General features: G+C 39.3%; 1 protein-coding gene across 8 annotated transcripts in view; it reads left to right on the plus strand.

Moving 5' to 3' along the window:
* Window positions 1–4,653: 4,653 nt before the first annotated feature.
* The window catches only part of LOC113190703 (ubiquitin-conjugating enzyme E2 B-like), an 84,881-nt gene continuing 69,043 nt past the window's right edge, over window positions 4,654–20,491 (plus strand). For 2 of the 8 annotated variants that reach the window (XM_077801690.1, XM_077801693.1), the window contains exons 1-4: window positions 4,663–4,809; window positions 6,844–6,924; window positions 9,692–9,717; window positions 14,263–14,352. In XM_077801690.1, coding sequence (XP_077657816.1) covers window positions 4,748–4,809; window positions 6,844–6,924; window positions 9,692–9,717; window positions 14,263–14,352 — 259 coding nt within the window. In that variant the 5' untranslated portion in view covers window positions 4,663–4,747. Of the gene's footprint in view, window positions 4,810–6,843; window positions 6,925–9,691; window positions 9,718–14,262; window positions 14,353–17,253; window positions 17,967–20,491 lie in introns of those variants that run through there. The other 6 variants (XM_077801679.1, XM_077801676.1, XM_077801680.1 and 3 more) reach the window with 6 other exon arrangements.

Below are 20,491 nucleotides of genomic sequence, written 5' to 3' on the forward strand. Positions count from 1 at the left end.
CTCATTTTCGAAAAGCTACAAGGCCTTCACTATTATGTGTGCACACTCTTGTTATGTGTTGTATGTCTGTATGTGTGTATGTCCATATATCCTGCAGTGATATGACAAATTGACAAATGAGGAGCGCTCATAAAAAAAAAAAATTTAAAAATGAATCCAAATATCTTTGATTCACGTGATTCAAATGGTTCAATTTAAATTGGGTAAACAGATGAAAGTAAAGATGTCTTTGAAATTAAGCTTATAAGTTTTCCTAGGTGTTCAAAAAGGCCCTAATAAAATGTTGATGTCTATGAAATAATCTGCTTAGATTCAAAGGTTTACAGGTATTGTTTCAAAATGTGAACAAAAGGAGGTTAACAGATAAAAAGAAAAACTAAAAGGTTCTAGATTTCTGGATAAGAGTCTATATGGTTAAATAATTAAAAAGTTTAAGTAAATGATATAAAAAAGGTCTGTGTAAGTTTTTGAGCAAGTAATCTTAAAGAAATTAAACAACTGGTTAAACAAGTGCTGTTGTTTTAGAGAATTGTGCTATGTTATTTCTTAAAAAGCTAAACTTGGTTAATATAAAACATCAATGTAATTGGTGCCATTAATGTGTTCATATCTTCCAGGTATACAAGTCTGTAAGGCAGAAGCTTTAGAAAGAGCATTATATCAAACTGGTGTTCTAAAATTGTATGGTAATTTTAGGCTTAAAAAAAAAACATGTTAAAAATTTATTTATACCATTTGTGTTCTGTAACTGTACTTATTATCAATAAGTTATGTAAAGTTCCATACATTTAAATGTATTTTTAAGTTAATGAGAGCCTGATCAATGTAAAGGTTTTATTGCAAAACACAAAAGTACTTTGCTACTTTTCTACAAAAAGTTAAAAGCTTTCAGCCTTTCTTTAATTCGTGTTTTAGATGTGATATTATGTTGTGTTAGCTAATATTCATGTAAATTTGAGCAACAATTTATGTAGACTTTGTAAAATGATGTCTACAAAACAAAGATCAGCTTCAGAACTATAATATTTAAGACTTATGATGAGCCCCGCCTTACTTGAGATAAGGCTCTATGTCCCATCTCATGTAAAAGTGACTATGAAAGAAGTAGGCCAGATTTCAGTACATTTAAGGTTGTGTCCAAAAGTTGGTTTTTGTCACGATTGCCAGGACCTCAAACAGGGAATTATAATGTATAACTCTGCCAAAATTCAAGGTAGCTATTACATAAACTAAATATGTTTTTATCCTAGTTAGTTTTGTTTTGTAGTTTGCTTTTAGATGGTCTAAGGATTGCCTGTTAATGTTTTAAAGAGGTACTGCTTTAAAAACTCACAACCTGGGTTAACTTAAGATAAGGAGTTATCACCTACAGGATAGAGAGATAGGTACTAAAGCCCAGTACTTAGTATAAGGCTGTTAAAACTTATTTGCTAGATGTTTAAGATTAAGTTTTAAAATTAAAGTTAAATTAAAGGGCCAAGAAAACCAATATTTGGCTCTTGCCCTCTGAGTCAGTCTGAATCAGGGATAGGGTACTTCTCCAAAGAGCTCTGCAACTCTAGGCCACATAACCTCCTGATCAGGGAGATTAATGAGACCAGTGGAGGACAGAAAGCCGATCAGTGCATTTGCTGTGAAGAGGAGGGTCATCAGAAAAGGGAGACATCCCTGATGCTTCCGAGGGAAGCCACGTGGTCAAGCAAGGCCTGGACCCATCCCAGCGCAAATGGCACTAGCAGAACTGAGAAGCTGCTGTGAAGTTCCCGAGGACTCCCAGAGAAATTCAGCTGACTCTTATAGAAACAGAAGTCAGTTTGACTTGCTTCATCTTAAACACTTAGCAAAGACAGTCAAAGCCAAAACATAGCTGTTCCTGTGCATTTTAAATAATAATAATAGTTAAATGTAACTTCCATAGATAAGTAAACTATAACTATCAAAAGGAACTGCCAGAATAGTTCTTAGTTTAAGGCCCACAGATATTTCTGACCTACACAGGTAGGCTTGGTGTTTGCTAGTATGGTTATCCAGCCCTAAGTAACAGAATTAGATTTCTCTATTAGACACAGGTCATACTAGTAAAAGGATTTTGCAAGATCAGATAATATTAAATTATTAAACTGTGTCCTAAGGGGAAGGACATCTGTAACCCTAAAAGTTAAATGATATGTTTACAATCCTGGTAACTGGAGGGAACTTATGTACAGTGACACGTTCCAGGTGCTGCAACACTTATTCAGTACTCATGGTTTTTGTTTCTCTCATAGAGGTACCCATCCCCAGATGACAACCTGTTTTTCCCCAACCAGACCTCAAATGGAACTGAAAAGGGAACTCATGTCCCCCCATGTCGTCGTTCCCCCTGTCATCGAGCCCCCTCATGTTCGACACCCCTTTTCAGCCTGAAGCAGCCAGAACGAGCCATCGCCCCTTTTCACTCCTTCTCCTTACGGCAATAAAGTTTCTAAAATTAGGGTAAACAAAGCCAGAATAGATAAGTAAATCAGGTCAGGTTGGATCTAGGAGGCCAATTTTAAGTAAGTTTGAAAAGTTAAAAACTGTCCCCTGAGGATTACTGTTTACCAAGATGTAGAGTCTGCCCAAATAGGCCCACGACTGAGGGAACCATGATTGGTTCCCAAGTTTCCAGACAAAGGGGGGAATGAAAGACCCCAGCCCAACAACCTCAGGCCTAGTTGCAAAACCACCAAGGTATGTCACAAACCTATGCAGGCACCAGAGGTATTTTTCAGATAATTAGTTAGGTGTAACCGGTTGGGAAAGGACAAAGGACCAGGTCCCTAGGCATGCCTGAATGAGCAGGAACAGGAGGACCAGAGTGCAAATATGTAGCTTTTATGTGGTTCTTTTTTAGTAACATACAGTGAAAAACAACTTTGCCCTTTAGGTAATCTATATGCTGGGTTTAAAATTAACCAATAAGAAACCTATTGTTTCCCCCGCGCGAAAACTGCCCCTTTACCCTATAAAAATCTCTGTATCCCCAAGCCCGGTGTGCCAGCTCACCAAAGCTCCGGCTGAGGTTCTGCTGGGCACCCGCAGGCGCCTGTGTCCCCCAATAAATCCCTCTTGCTTTTTGCAGCCAGTGTTTTGTGTGATTCTCCTTGGACAGGGAAACGGGGGGGGGGGGTCTTTTCAGCACTACCATGCCTGGCTACAGGGATTTCTTTTTAGAAATATAGTTTCTCTTTAGCATTTCATTGCATGTAACCCTGCACTTAGGTTGCCCTCCCTAGTTTTGGAGAAGATTAGGATTGCTACTGCGGGAAGTCAAAAAATTAAGAATATTGACATGTGGAATCATATTGTGAATGCACAGCAAGATTTATCAAGAGTTAGGCTTGGCTAACATATTCACCAAGGTTAAAAGCAAGTGGTAGAATTTAAGGTTTGAAGAAAGGAGATATCACGAAAATGGGAACTTTTCCCACTTTAATTCTTTTTGGTTCCATGAAAAGAAAGAGCATGGGCAAATGTGAGGGTTAGGGTTAGGGATCTCATTTCACCTCTTGCCCTGATGAGCTGAAGAATTCCCCAAATGTATAGACAAATTAAGTGCTCAGAATTCTGACCAACCAAAATCCTAAAGGCTGGAATTTTAGGCTATAGAGAGAGGGAATTGAGTGATTAAAGAAAATTGGAGGGGGGGGGGCACTTCCAGACTATTTGCACCATCCTTGCTAGTGTAGAAAACCTGGAATGAAGTATCTCAGGCTAGATACATATCTTCAAAGAAAAAAGACCCATAGAGGAAAACTAAATTCCATAGTTGTGAGGATCTTTAAGAGTTGGACATCTACATCATTCTTTTTAGCATCGCCCCAAATTTCCAACACCAGACACCACACTAGAGTGCAGAAACAGGGTATTTGGTAGTCCTAAGGAAGCATTTCAGAAGATTTTACTATGTGTGGGCCCCAGCACCAAATGTTGCATTTATTAGAAGGTAGGCAGATCCTTTTGAGTCATCCTCTCTGCCCCAAGGACCAGAGTTTATAAACCAACAACCAACTAGAGACAAATTAAGTCCAAAGTATTTCTGATTCCATTTTAAAGACAAATCAAAACAAGCTGTCCATTTGGTAAGGACGACTCTGAACTTGGGACAAACAAGAAAAACAACTAATAAGCCCCATAAGTTAAATGACCCTTCCATAGACCTGTCTGAAAGTCAGATCCAGGCGACGTTCTCACGTGACCGGTTCTAATCACGTCACAGGGACACGTGGTTCTAGATACTTCGTCCCCTCCCCCTCAGGGGTGGATTGTTGACAACGCCGCCGGGAGTCACGTGATCTTACGTCATCCCACCTCCTTTCCCTGAAATCTCTGGCCCCGGATGCGTCCCTCTCCCCATCCCGCCGAACCTAAACTAGTGGCGGGGGAGGGGGAAGACAGTAATGTTTCCATTGCGGTGTCTCTTAGTCCACATTCTTTAGTCTGAGCGCGGAGAACACAACTTCTTGTTAAGTTCAGATGGCCAAAATGGAAACGGTCCTAGTCAAGAGGCTCCCCTAACGGGCCCCCCACACGCCCCGCCCCCTTCTCCCCCACTCCTTGCTCTGTGGTACCGGCGGAGGGCGGAGGGATCTGGAGGCGGCGGAGGGAGACGTCATTGCAGGGTTGTTTGTGCAGTCTCGGCCGCGGCGGTGGTGACCCACAGTGATTCGGCCGCTGCGCCGGGGGGTGGGGGGGCTGCGCGGGACTCTTTTCTTTCAGACTGACCATGGGGCAGCTGGGGAGCATGTCCACCCCGGCCCGGAGGAGGCTCATGCGGGATTTCAAGCGGTAAGGGCCTTCTGCTTCGCAGAGATGACCCCCAAAGCTGCGGGTCTGCAGGGCGGGGATCCCGGACATTTTCCCCTTATAACCCTAAGGGGACCACCAGTGGGCCCAGGGGGACCGACGGAAGCCCAGTCGTAGTCTCGGCTCCCACTTCGTCATCCTTGTTGCTCACTATGGCAGGGTAAAGATATCGGTACTACTACTCTTCACCCCCTCCTTAAAAAAAAGTAAAAAGGAGGCGATCAGCTTGCCTAGGGGTCTCTACTGTCCAGTTAGATCAGATGCCCGACGTCTCTCCCAAGCGCTCAAACCATGTCTCTCACCCCTGCACTCTGTAGCGCCCCCTCCCTGCCCCTGAAAGTGAGCTCTTGCAGGCCGCCTGGGCCTCGCCTGCTGCAGTCAGCTTTGTTTCAAGGCCTCTGGTCTCCTCCTCTTTGGAACAGTATTGGGGCGACCCCCATCCCCCCGCGCTTTCTCGGTCTTCAGTGAGGGTGGGGTATACTGTGAGAGGTCCGAAGGTGATTAACCCAACCCACGAAACCCTACTCTACCCCCGCCCTCTTGAAAGGACCTTGAGAGCTGGCCTGGAGACACGGGCCTCGGGCTGCCAGTGCTTTCTGGAACTCGGCTCTGGCTGGTGAATAAAGCCCTATCTATAGCCTCCCGTCTGGAAAAATGCCTTCCGCTAACCTGATACTCCTGGGTCTTCTTTTGTAAAGTAAGGTTTTGTTAGGCGGTGTGGGGGTTAAAGGAGGAAGTAACTTTTTTTTCAGTTTACCTTCTGTTTAATATTTACGAGTACAGAAACAAAATGGTTCAGAAATTTAGCGTTAAGGTTTGTTTTTTTTTTTTTTTGGCTGGGGATATTAACCCTGGTTGAGATAAATATAAAACTTAGATTTGCCGCTCAGAAAGTAATCTCTTAACTTCGCCATTATTTTGTGTGGCTTTTGGAAGCCATTGTTTTGGGCCTTGGCTAACAGGCATTTAATTCATTCGTGGCTTCTTTTAACCACTTAAGTTTAGGCCTCAAGCCGTAGTTTCCTCCAAAGCTTCTGTTCATCGTAGGTTAATATACCTGAGGTTGACAAAACAGTACCATTTTTGTTTAGACTAATTGCAAAGTATTTTGCCAGGTGAAAATGGCTATATATATTTATATAATAGGTTTTTTGTTGAGGTTTTTAAATGGTGAAAAAAATCGTCTTGAAATCAATAGGTTTGATTAACTCCCATGACTGAAATTCAGATAAAACTTCCAGTTTATGTCCACATTCTCTTGTTCATTATTGCAATTCTTTGCTTAATTCTGAGTTGAACGCCTGGCACCTCTGGTAGTTTTCCAAGGGTCTTCAGGTTACAAGAATTTGACTGTGACGACTGTTGGAAGCTTTGTCTTGAATCTCCTGGTCTGAGAGGTTGATTTGGCATTAGTGCAGAGCCTTTAAAATAGAGACCCCTGGAATACCTGAAACTTCTGATTACTTTTAAAAGCCATTGTTGTGGGAACTAAAGGAGATGAAGTAAAATTCCTATCTAAAACAGTTTTCTAATTAAATTGAATGTGTTTTTAGTCATTAGGGTATACACAAAGGTTTGCGTGCCTTTTTTTTTTTTTTTTTTTTTTTTGGTAGCAGTTTGCACCAGCAGCTGTGATTAGGACACACAGTCGTTGCATATTGATGGTTCCGTAAAAATATTTTTTGCTATTGAGGTTTTAAATAGCTATTTTTTGGTTCAAGGGGACAGTCATACTGAACACATCAATTCTTGAAGAGAAAATAATCTTAATCTTTTTATTTGAAGAGACATGTTCCTGAAGCGCTTCAAGTTTACAGATAATTTGAAGAGTTATTTAATAAATGTGTATACTTGGTTGATATAATTCTTATGGTTTGTTCCTGTTCAGCACCATAACAAGGAAATGGATTTAGTTTAGTGTCTCAAAATTACTGGTATAGAGTTAGTAGGTGTTCCGCTTGGCCTCCTTGGTGACCTCAGTGTTCAACTTTGAAAATTATCACCCTGGATTTCTAGATTGCAAGAGGACCCACCTGTGGGTGTCAGTGGTGCACCATCTGAAAACAACATCATGCAGTGGAATGCAGTTATATTTGGGTGAGTTGAAAGATTTACCAAATAAGAGGTGTGTGATGAGTCTTTAAGAAAAGTGAATATGTAACAATTATCTAGGAAAGGAGATTGACGTATAATCAGGGACCTTAATAAGAGCTGAAACTGCAATATAAATTGGGAAAAATTTTACTTTTTATTCATTTTGAGATACTGAATACTGAGTCCTGGGCCTAGCACATGCTGGCACTTGCTATTATCACAAGCTACACCCCCAGCCCAAAGAAACATTTTAATGAGGTTGGGCAGATATATACAATTTTTTTACTCTTTGGTGTTCTTATATTTTATTTTGGTTGGTTTTGTTGTGAAGGGTCTTAATGTGTTACTCAGGCTGCCCTAGAACTCCTGGGCCTTAGTGACTCTCCTGTGTCAGCCTCCCAAGTAGCTGGGACAACAGATGCACACCACTGCACCCAGCTACATATAGTTTTATAATTCCTTTAGGTGATTGGCAAAAAATACTGTTTGGAACAAAGTAGAATGGAATAATAAAGGAGAAGAAAAAGATTATTTTTTATAAAATGTGCTGTGCAGATGTTTATGATCATTCTGTTGGTGGAGCTTTAAAAAGGCTCAGAACCAAAAATACTGAGAACTTTCACTGTGGCAAGAATTTAATAGAAAAATTTCACAGCCCAGTGTGAAATAACTGAAGCCATTTTATATAAAGTGAACTACTCTCTACACAGTATATGTTTTATACATATTGCACATCTGCCTCCCCCCTCTTGGTGCTAGGGACTTAATCCAACACTGAGCTACATCGCAAATCCTTTTTATTTTTTCATTTTGAGACAGGATCTTGCAGAGTCTGAGGCTGGCCTCAAACTTATGTACCACCTTGCTGGGACAGATGATATATTCGACTTTTTTTTTTAAATTTTGGTATTGGGAATTGAACCCTGGGGCACTTTACTACTGAGCTGTAGCCCCAGCCGTTTTATTTTTAATTTTGAGATAGGGTCTCTCTGAGTTGCCCAGGCTGCTTTGAACTTGTGATTCTCTTATCTCGGCCTCCCGAGTCAGTGGGATTTCAGGTATGTGCCACCACATCTAGCCACATGGTTTTTTTAAAAATATTTATTCCTAGTTGTAGGTGGACACAATACCTCATTTTATTTTTATGTGCTGAGGATCAAACCCAGTGCTTCATGCATGCTTAAGCCACAACCCAACCCCGAATGTGCTTTTTGATTTAAAATTTTCAATGCCTTTTTTCTCCTTAGAGATCTGTTTTTCTTTCACTCTTAAAACTAGGGTTTTCAACTAAAATGCAAAAGAATATTTTTCATAAACAACTATCAGCACAGACTCGGCTATAAGAGTGTACATTTAAGGGCTGGGGATATAGTTCAGTTGGTAGAGTGCTTGTCTCGCATTTACAAGACCCTGGGTTCAATCTCTAGCACCACACAAAAGTACATTTAAAAACTAGTGGGAAAAGAGTGAAATTCATCCTTCTAGAATAAAGTGATTCTATTACATTCAGGCTGTTACTCTGCTTCTTTGAAATTTTGAATGTGTCTTGCAAGTGATAAACTTCACGCTGCTCTTTTTTTTTAAAGAGAGAGAGAGAACTTTTAATATTTTTTTTAAAGAGAGAATTTTAATATTTTATTTTTTAGTTATCGGCGGACACAACATCTTTGTATGTAGTGCTGAGGATCGAACCCAGGCCGCACGCATGCCAGGCGAGCGCACTACCGCTTGAGCCACATCCCCAGCCCCTCACGCTGCTCTTTAAGAAAGATTAAATGTGGATATGGAGGCAAGGAAGAGATCTGAGCATAGGATGGATATGGTGGTGCATGCCCCTATCCCAGTGACTCTGGAGACTGAGTCAAGAGGATCTCAAGTTTGAGACCAGCAGCCTTGGCAACTTAAAGGGCTGAGGGTGTGGCTCAGTAGTAGGGCACCCTGTGTTCAATTCCCAGTACCACCAAAAAAGAAAAAAAAAAAAATAATGTTCTAGCTCTGAGCATCTGAGCATAAGAATCTGGTGATTTTTGTGATGCCAGCTTTGTTACCTAAACAAGCGCTATTGTTGATTTGGAAAGCCAAATTTGGCTTGGTGTCGTAATTTCCTTAAAGGTTATTAATTTCCATCTTAAAAGCTATAAAGTGAAAAGATTACTCTTTCTGTTAAGATTACACATTTAGTTGGGCATTGTGGTACATGCCTGTGATCTCAGCCACACAGAAGGTTGAAAAAGAATATTGCAAGTTTGAGGACAGCTTGGGACACTTACAGAAATCCTTTCTTAAAATATAAAAGGAACTGGGCACAATGCTGCACACCTATAATCCCAGCCATTCAGTAGGCCAGGGCAGGAGTATCACAGGTTCTGGGCCAGCCTGGGCACCTTAACAAGACCCTGTCTCAAAATAAAAAGGACTGGGGAATGTAGCTCAGTTTAGAGCACCTGGGTTCAATCTGTAGTACTCCAAAAAAATAAAAAAAGAATACACATTATTCATAAGCTGATTTGGTTTTGTGCTGAAATCATGGACAAGTTTTGTTTTCATAAAACCACTCTAAAAGGAAAAGTAGAAAGTTTAAGTTATTATGCTTCTTTCAATGAAAATCCAAGGCTAAGGTGATATCAAACTCCACCATATCTTTAAAACATCACAAAAAAAATAAAAATGAGCCCCTCTTTCTGTTGGAGTTTTATCTTTTTCATTCTTGAAGATCAGGGAAAAGCAATGTTAAAAAACATCTTTTAATCAGAAATCTTCTTGTTTTCAGACCAGAAGGGACACCCTTTGAAGATGGTAAGTCATTCTTACTGTTTTTTATACTATTAAAAAGGGTACTTTTCTAGTAAGAAATTGTAACACCAATGTATCTACTTGAAGTCACATTCTATTGTAATAAACCAAGTTAACTGAATAAAGCTACTGTGAAATTATAGTTTACAAGGGACTTTCTTCATATATCAGCTTGTATACCTACCTCCATTGCCAGTTCCTTCTGCTACTTTGTTATCTGCCTGTAGAACTGAAAGCATAAGTGGCATGGTCTATGTTGAGAACAGTTTATTTTAGGTGGTCTTGTAGCATGATAAAGAGGTCCCTGAGGGAAATTATGTTTTGTTTTATTTTGCTGTCTAATATTTATAGCTGTTTGAGCTGAAATTTTTCATCTCAAATTGGGTTTTTTCACCATGAGCCAAGAAAATGGAAAACTAGTTCTAATATGTGTATATACTTGAGTTTATCAAATTGATTTTAACCAGACACTATTTTCACTAATTATAGCATGACATTTTAAATATATTTATTAATTCACAATTAAGGGCTGGGGATGTGGCTCAGCGGTAGTGCGCTCGCCTGGCGTGCGTGCGGCCCGGGTTCGATCCTCAGCACCACATACCAACAAAGATGTTGGGTCTGCCGAGAACTAAAGAATAAATATTAAAAATTCTCTCTCTCTCTCTCTCTCTCTCTCTCTCTCTCTCTCTCTCTCCTCTCTCACTCTCTCTTTAAAAAAAAAAAAAAAATTCACAATTAATCCATCAAGGGTATTTGTACAGGAATACTGACCGCAGAACTATTTGTAAGGAGATAACCTCAATGCCTGGTAGGGGAAATGGTTAAGCAAATGATGATGGACTCTGGAAGTTATGTACCAGTTAAAGAATAAGGTAGATCTGGACATATGTCTGAGTAGGCAAAAAAGTTGCAGAATATGTTGTAACATCCCATTTTTACTAAACACATGTGTCTTAGAACATATGAACCACACTATTGTTAGCAATTATTTCTAGGTAAGGTAAAGAATTAAAGGAGGTACTTAAATGTCTTAGGTGGGCACAGTGGCACACGCCTATAATCCCAGTGACTCAAGAGACTGAGGCAGGAGGATTTCAAGTTTGAAGCCAGCCTGTGCAATTTAGCAGAACCCTGTCTCAAAACTTAAAAAATAAAATAAAAAGGGCTTGGATGTCACTCAGTGCAACTATTTTCAGTCCCAGTATTAAATAAAATGATGAAACTGCCGAAGTTATTAGTATTAAATTCTCACCAGTGTATTCTTTGTGGGCTAGGCATGGCATTAGACACATGTAATCCCAGTAATTTGGGAGACTGAGGAGGATCATAAGTTTGAGGCCAGCCCTCAAAATAAAAAAATCAAAAGGACTGGGGATGTGGCTGAGTGGTTAAGTGTGGCTCCTGGGTTCAATCCCTGGTGCTTTAAAAAAACAAATTCTATGTGATGAAGTAAGAATTATGAATAAAGCACTTTCTCTACATACCAAACTATTGTCTTCTGCAGTCGAGTTGCAACTTGAGCTACTGGTTTGTTTTTGGTTTTGTTTTTTCATGGAACATTTTTTACTTGAATGACTGACAGGGCTGCTGATATAGCTTATTGGTAGAGCACTTGTCTAGCAGGCATGAGACCCTGCTTTTGATCATCAACACCAGAAAATAACTGACAAGACTGTGGTTATTCAAGTTTCAATATATGGCATATGTATTCTCAAAAGTGCCCTAAGTAGGTTGATAGGTTAAGGAAAGCAATTGAAGATATGTGTTACTGATAGTAAAATGATGGTTTCCAAATGTTTAAAGACTTTTATGATGAGAATAATAGGTGATTATTAAGTAATGTGATTTTTTTGAATAGTTTATAATCTGGATGATCCATATAACTTGAATGGATCAGTATTTTCCAGTTGTTGTGATTTTTATAGAATTGTGGATTGGTAAAAGATTTATGCATCTGGGTCTGGGTATTGTGTCTGGGGTTGTACCTCAATGGTAGAATACATGCTTGGCATGCACAAGGCCTCAGATTCAATTGCCACTAACAGCAAATAAGTAAAATTTATGCAGATTACAACATATTTTAATGTTACTGAGTAAGAAAAGTTTGCTGAATTAGGCTTTCAGTTTGTACTTTGCAAGAAATTTTTTTAATTACCATTTCTTTTGTGTAATATCAAAAAAGAATACAGTTATCTATAAAAGTCATGAAAGTACTCCTTTTTTGCTCACATATTTGTGTGAGAAAGGATTTTCTTCATGTACTATACTTCAACCAAAACAACATATTGTAACAGATTGAGTACAGAAGCAGATAAGGAAGTCCAACTGTCTTCTGTGAAGCCAATCATTAAAGAGGATTGTAAAAATAATAAAATAGTGCTATGCTTCTCATTAACTTTTTGTTAAATACTCTACCTGGGTTACTGTGTGGTGGCTTTACAGTTTAATTAGTTAGTAGATGTTTGAAGATTTTCCAAGTTGTGATTTTTTTTCTGTATATTTATTTTTTAGATGTAGTTGGACACAATTCCTTTATTTTATTTATTTATTTTTATGTGGTGCTGAGGAACTGACCAGGGCCTTGCACTTGCTAGGCAAGTGCTCTACTCTTGAGCCACAACCCCAACCCTAAATTGTGATTTTTAATACAACAAATATCAATAGGTATAATCAGTGATTTGGTGGAAGCAGCCTATACTAATTGATGAGAGCTAATTATTTAAATTTCAGAAAGTTTTTCAAGTTGGTTACTAAAGAGCATTTATTTTAAAGTTAGATTACATCTGAAAGCTGGGCACAGTGACACATGCCTGTAATCCCAATGGCTTGGGAGGTCGAGGCAGGAAGATTTCGAGTTCAAAGCCAGCCTAAGCAAAAGCAGGTGTTAAGCAGCTCATTGAGACCCTTTCTTTAAATAAAATACAAATAGGGCTGGGGATGTGGCTCAGTGGTTGAGTGCCCAAGTTCAATCCTCGGTACCTACCCCCACCCCAAATTACATTTAAAAGCAAAGATTTTAGAAAGTGATAATACTCAAACCTCATCTTTCTTAATGTTTTATTGGTGAATTATAATTATATCTATAATTATGGCTAGGGCCCATTGTGACATGTTTGTGTATGCATATAACATAATTTGGTCAATTTCATTCCCCCATAACTTCCTCTTCCTGCGATCCTCCTTCCTTCTCCTCCCCTTTTTAGCTTTTTTCTCTATCTTCCACATATCAAACCTCATCACTTTTTAATTATTTTTCTCTGTGGTGAGACAACTACAAAATGGTTAACTTTTTGCATACTTCTTCCTGTTTCATGTCCACTTCTTGGCAATGGTGGGACTAAGAGTATTAAGTGGTTCTGAGATCAAAAAGTTAAATATAGCTGTTTTATATTTGCCTGAAATTTTAAATTGTACAGCTATATAATTAAAATGTTATCTTTTACATATAACTCAGTATAAATGTACTTACTAGCATATGCGAAGTACCTCTGTTGCATTAATATGTATACAAATATGAAATAATTACATTTAATGCTTGTATATTTGGCCTCCTTGATCCAAAATTTTCAGACAACAATGTAAAAAGGTAGAGATTATATTCTAAATGTATGACCAGTGGAGGTACAATATATTTTACTAAAAATGAACCTCTAACTTTGGACATTGGAGCAAGGAACTTAGAATTTAGCATTAGAAAAGCGTGTTATTTTAATTGCATTGGTGGAATAAGGAAAGACTTGCAGAAACAACTGTAATGATTTAAAGTTTTGTTTACTTCATTAGTAAGTTTAGCTTACTGAGTATGTCTAAGGAGCTGTAGTTAGAGGGCTTCTTCAGCCTTTACACATGTTCCTCTAAATGAAAGGACTCTAGATAAAAAGCACAAAAGAAGTCTAGAAAGGCAAACACAAAACCATTGATAGTGGCTATTTCTTAGAATTAGAACTAGAGTTGAAGGTCCTTTATGTACTCTGAATGTGTTGACTTTGTAACAAATGGATAATTTTTTTAAATGCCTGTCTCTGTTCACCATTAAATACTGATTTAGACTGACCAAAAACCAACAGTAGGCATTTACACAAAAGCTTAATGGTTCTTGGTATATTCAAATGAAGGGATTGGTATTGTGGAAAGAACTTTTCATACTAGCGCCCATACCTAATGTGGGTCTTTTGCCATGTGGTAGTCAGCCGCTCTCAGAATCTTTGATCTTCCCCTTCTAAGCTATGATAAACTATATGTAGTTCTTCAAGTACATTTTAAATCTTGGTAGCTAGGAACCAGTTGTCTTAAAAAAATATATATATATATATACATATCTGCCAATAGCATTGGGAATAAGCATAAAATGCTTATTCCCCAAGTGCTTGCCAATGTTGCATGTTACCAGTCTAACATAGAGGTACGTTAGTATTTTTTGTATGCTGTACCACAGTTCACATAGAAAATTTTTGTGTGGTTGTGCAAACGCCAGTATGGGTTTGAGAACTAATAAACTTAAAAGTTGTGTTTCTCTTTAATTATTTTGGTTTGTTTTCTATCTAGGTACTTTTAAACTAGTAATAGAATTTTCTGAAGAATATCCAAATAAACCACCAACTGTTAGGTTTTTATCCAAAATGTTTCATCCAAATGGTAAGTAGCAATTTATTACACTTCACAAATGATTGGGGTAGGAGCTTCTTTTCCTCCTTTTAGGTCTTGTCCCTTACTTCTCTCAATTAGGGCCTACTGGTAGATGTCCATCTTAGCTACATTATTGTAGCTGGATTCTATCAAGCTTCCAAATTTGAGGTATTTTTTTTTTTTCTTTGTTGTCTTTTTTGTTTGTGGTACTGAGGATAATCCAGTGTCCAGGGGTACTCTACCACTGAGACACATCCCAAACCCCTTTTTATTTTGAGACAGGGTCTTGCTAAGTTGCCTGGGCAGACTGTGAGCTTTCAATACTCCTGCCTTAGCCTCCTTTGTGACTGGGATTACAGGCATGTACCACCACACCTGAAAAAATGTTTTTGTTTTAATAACTTCTGGGGGTGGGGTACTAGAGATTTAACCCAGAGGTACTTTAACGCTGAGCTACATCCCCAGGCCTTTTTATTTTTGAGACAGGGTCTCATTAAATTGCTTAGGGCTTCACTAACTTGCTGAGACTGGCCTCAAACTTGCAGTCCTCCTACCTCAGCCTCTCCAGTTGCTGGGATTACAGGCATGCTTCACTGCACCTGGCTTGTTTTAATAACTTTTGAAAGAAAAGTAATAGGTATTTGTAGAACTGTGAACAATACCAAACTTTTTCATCTAAAATCTAGCTTTTAAAAAATACAAACTTGAACTGGGCCCAGGGGCTCGTGCAGTAATCCCAGGGGTTTGTGAAGCTGAGTCAGGAGGATTATAAATTCAAGGTCAGCCTTAACAATTTAGTGAGACCTTGTCTCAAAATAAAATAAAAATAGGGGGGACTAGGGTTGTGGCTCAGCAGTGGAGTGCTTGCCCAGCATGTGCGAGATCCTGGGTTCAATCCTCAGTACCACATAAAAATAAATTAATAAAATGAAGGTATTGTGTTCAACTACAACTAAAAAGTAAATATTAATAAAAATTAAAATAGGGCTGGGTATGTAGCTTAGTAATATAAAGTGCCCCAAGGTTAAATCCTCAGTGCCAACAACAAAAAAAAAATTTACAACTTTGGGGCTAAGATGTAGCTCAACTGTAAAGTGCATGCCTAGCATTCACAAAGCTGTGGGCTTAGTTCCCAGTACCACCACCAAAAAAAAAAAAAGTTAATGGGGGGGGGATACAATTTTGCTTATACATAATTGGCAATGTGTTATATATGAATTTTATATATGTGTATATATGTGTACATACACCCATGCATTGAATATTTTCCCTTATTAAATATTCTATATTCTGTGTATATGTGTACATGCACTTTGTATTGAACCCAAGGCCTCACACATACCTAGGTACTAAGTACTGGGCTACATCTCTGGCCTGAATCATTTTTAATAGCTATAAATGTTCTATTATATAGATCACCTAGATCTATTTAACCAATGTTATTGGGTTTTGGTGGGTTTGTTGTTGTTTGTTTGTTTTAATATTTTTTTTTTTTAGTTGTAGATTGACACAATACCTTTATTTTATTTATTCATATGTGGTGCCAAGGATGGAACCCAGTGCCTCACACATGCTAGGCAAGCACTCTATCACTGAGCCACAACCCCAGCCCTGTTTTGTTTTGTTTGCTTGTGGTACTGGGGATTGAACCCATGTTTGTGGTTTAAACAGCACATTGAACATTCTTGAAATGTTCTGAAATTCTTTTTAGGTGTCAGTTATTGCTTCTTCAGAAAAAGTTTTTCAAAATAAGATTTCTGGGTTAAAAGCTATTTGCATCATTACTTAGTCGATTGAATGAATGAATGGATAACTTTTGAAAATAAATTTGGTCTTCCTCGACTTCATAAAGTTTATATCTGTTAGGTTTAGATTAGGAAATTTGGGGTTTGGTGAACACCTTGAAGTGTGCTGGAGGATATCTCGCCCAGAGAGGGAATAGAAGCTCCAGGCACATGCTCTGCCCCTCCCATGTACTGCCCTATGCATATCATCACCTTAACTGCTCCCTAGTTATATTCTCTATAACAAACTGGCAAATGTAAGTAAGAAATTATCCAACATGGGTGTGGGAGTCATAGAAATCCCCAGTTTATGTCTGATTGTTCAGAAGCATGGGAGGTATGGATTTATAATTGGTATCTGAAGCACGACCTTTTCTGGCACTGAGTTCTTTAACTTGTGGGATCGGGCACTAACTCCAGGTAAATGGTGTCAGGGTGAATTGAATTGTAGATACCCAGTTGGTGTCAGGGAATTGTTGGTGTGGGGAAAAACTCTTGACACATCTCTTGTCAGAGCTGTTATGCATATAGAGAAACAATGTTTTTCACCAAAGTGTCATTTCATCCACAACAGTGATTTCAACTGCCACCACCCAACCAAGGCACAGCTGAAGCTGTGTCTCTTGACCTGATTTTTCTCAGGATTTTTCTGTTAGTAATACAGTAGCCCAGGGCTGAATTGTGGCTCAGCAGTAGATCACTCGCCTAGCACAGGCAGGACCCAGGTTCGATCCTCAGCACCACCTAAAAATAAAGGCATTGTGTTGTGTCCATCTACACCTAAAAAATAAATATTTAAAATAATAATAATAATACAGTAGTCCAGCATGGAGGCACATACCTATACTCCAAGATACTTAGGAGGCTGGGGCAAGAGGATCATAAGTTTGAGACCAGCTTCATTAGCTTAGTGAGGCTTTGTCTTAAAATTAAGAAGGAAAAACAAAACACTAGGGATGTGGTTCGGTCACTGGTACCACAGAAGAAAAAATAATTATGGAGTTCCGGCAGAGAGCGTGGTGAGAAAGGGGAGTGCGGCCTGCTCCCCCGGGCCCTTTGGGGACCCCGGCCCCAGGCCGACTGGTGCGCTGGGGGGCCCGAGGACAGGACGCGGCCTCTCCTGCAGATCCCCGGAGCTCCTGCTGCGAGTGCCCACTGGCTGGCCCTGGCTGTGAAGGACCGGTGAGCCTGCCACCCAGATGGATGACCTGATGGCGGCAGCGACCTGTCGGGCCCCGGACCCCGAGGGCTACCGGGTCTCCTGGCTCAATCGTGCCCGTCCCAGCTGAAGCCGCCACCCGGGACGTGGCGCCTTTGGGTGGCGGCGGGCGTGGCATGTGGCGAGAAGAATGGCGGCTGCCCGAACGCCGCGGAGGCGGGCAGGGGCTTAAAGATCCCAAGAAGGAGGATGGACGTCTGAAAGCTCGACCACGCGTTGGACAGCTGAGCCGCACAGACCAGGGCTCCCCGTGAGCGCTCAGTGCCGGCTCCTGGAGACCGCACCTTGTCTCGGCCAACAAAGACCGGAACCGTCCTGGAAGGTGAGCGAAGCCCCGGAAGACGATGACGGGTGGAACGGTTAGCGGCCTGGGGCGGTTGGTGTTCGTTCTACCAAAGAGAGAAACGGTAGAGTCACAAGCCGCATCTACCCAGTTGGAAACGCCGCCACCCTTTGGGAAGATTTCCTGGCCCTTTGTAAAAGGCCTGTGTATATAATATGAAAAAGCTGCTCTCAACTTGCCCCCCAACCTTTTAAAACTTGTGTTGCATCTGGACATTCTAAATTTGTAAAGAGGATGCCTGACGTATGATAGAGTTAGAAAATAACGCCTTGTAAATAACGCCTTGTTTGTTTGAAAAAATCAGAAATGTCTTCTGGAAGTGACTTTGAAATGAATTTGTTAGACCACCTCTAGGAGCGACACTTGTCCACGTTTGTTCAGTGGGTTGTTGGACATGGAGGAGACTGACTATGAGAAGGAGGTCCTGTGCCAGACTGGCTTTACGTAAAAGACATTTTTCATATAATAACCATTGTTTTGCGTGTGTGTGTGCATTTTATTCCTCATTAGTGTATATATCGTTGAAAATGCTAAATACTTTTTTAAAAAAAAATCTAGGTTTTCTAGATGTTCTAAAGTGCCTGATATATGTTAAAAGTAGAAGTGTTAAAATATGACACATTTTGTAAATTTCTTTTGTTAAAATTCTTATGAAATGGTTTCTTTTTTTCGGGGGGGGGGGGGGGTGCAATAGCCAAACCCCTGTTGAATAGTACAGTTGTGTGCTGGTCCTGGGGAGCACCGTGCCAGTGTGCTTACTGAGAGCCAAGAGTTGTCTATGGGTTTTGTTTTCCTTTGCTGTGTACATAGTGTATATAAAGGACAAATGAGTCCTCCTAATCTACATCTAACCTTTCTAGATGTTAAAGAGGTTGCCAGTGTATGACAAGTAGAATTAGTAAACCAGTTTTGAATATTTTGTGTTAAAATTCCTAGGAAAGATTGTCTTCTGAAAATTTGAGCATTATAGCCCACTGGGTCAGTGAAGGGCCAGAATGCTCATATTTTGAAGACATTTTCAAATTAGAACTATTGTTACATGTGTGCAGTGTATTCAAGACTGTCATGTACATAGTGGACAAATTGAGTCCTTACTTGAAACATCTAGTCTTGTCTAGATGTTTAGAAGTGCCCGATGTATGTTAAACTTAGAGGTAGTAAAATATCACTTTGTAAATATCTTTTTGCTAAAATTCATATGAAATAGTCTTTTGGGAATGGAACTATTAAACCACCTTTGTGAGCGGTATAGTACTGTCTGTATTTGCTCAGTGATGTGGAGGAGGTGGGAGGGAAGCAATTGCAAAAGGTTAGTGTGTTCATATTTGGACATTTTCAGACATCAGTTTTCTATGTTTTGTGCATTTTGTTTTTGCTGTGTATATAGTGTATATAATGGACAAATAAGTCCCAATTTTGCAACATCTAGTCTCTAGATGTTAAAGAGGTTGCCAGTGTATGACCAAGTAGTTAGTAAAATTAGAACATTTTGTACATTTTTTGTTGAAATTCATAGGAAAGCTTGTCCTCTGTAAAAAGACTTTTGGATATGGATTTGTTCGACCATCTCTAAGTGTTACATATGCCTGTACTTGTCCACTGGACTGAAAATAGAAGGTAATGAGGAGGGAGAGGTTCAAGGACAAAATGGTCATATTAGAAGATACCTCATATTTAACCATTAAAAAAAAAAAAAAAAAGAAAAAATAATTATGATGATTCTTGGATTATAAATTCTCATGAAAAACTACTTCTCAAAAACTTGAATCTCCTCTTCCACCTAACTCTGTTCATTTAAATGTGGTCTTCCCTGTTAGGTAACTTATTGACAGTCTTGACTTTTTCTTAGACTACATAATAGAGCTCCTTACTCAGAGGAGAGATGTGTTTGTCTGTGTCTGGAATCAAGGTGACCCACCATTTGAGCATCACTAATCTAAAATCCAAAATGCTCCAAAATCTGGAATTTTTTGAGCATTAACATGTCATGAGTGGAAAATTCTACACCATGGAATTTCATTTCACATATAAAATTATTTAAAATATTATAACTGGTCCCAATGCTTCATGCCTGTAATTCCAGTGATTGGAGAAGCTGAGGCAGGAGGATTGTAAGTTCAGGCCTGCCTCAGCAACCTTAGGGAGACCCTCCACAACTTAATGAGACCCTGTTTTAAGCCTGGCTGGGTGGTGCATGCCTGTAATCCCAGCAGCTCAGGAATAAATAAATCTCTCTCAGCAGAGATTCCAGAAGGATAATACCTTAGCAGTAGGACTAACCTAGCTTTAGAATATAGACTATTTTAGATCTCACAAGACTTAAAAATAAAAGTCTTAATGGAGCAAGTTGATCTACAAGTAACTCAATTGCATGTCAAAACAAATCTCAGTTTATTTGAAGGAAATTTAAAAGCCCCAACAACCTCCTAATAATCATGCAATTAACTGTCACAATGCCTGCCATCCAAAAAAAAGTATAAAATTACTTGATTATAGAACAACCCAGAAATGTGATCCATAAGGTATCACTATATATATATATATATATATATACACACACACACACACACACACTTTTTTCTTTTCTGTATCTTTTATTCTTTGACATTTTATAGATATACATATGTATACATATATATGTGTGTGTGTGTGTGTATATATATATAGAGAGAGAGAGAGAGAGAGAGAATACCTTTAATTTATATGTGGTGCTAAGGATCAAACCCAGAGCCTCACATATGTTCTACTGCTGAGCCACAACCCCAACCCAATCACATTTGATTTTTAATGAAAATTAAAAAT

This window comes from Urocitellus parryii, chromosome 1 (assembly GCF_045843805.1).
Source record: "Urocitellus parryii isolate mUroPar1 chromosome 1, mUroPar1.hap1, whole genome shotgun sequence".
NCBI lineage: Eukaryota > Metazoa > Chordata > Mammalia > Rodentia > Sciuridae > Urocitellus > Urocitellus parryii.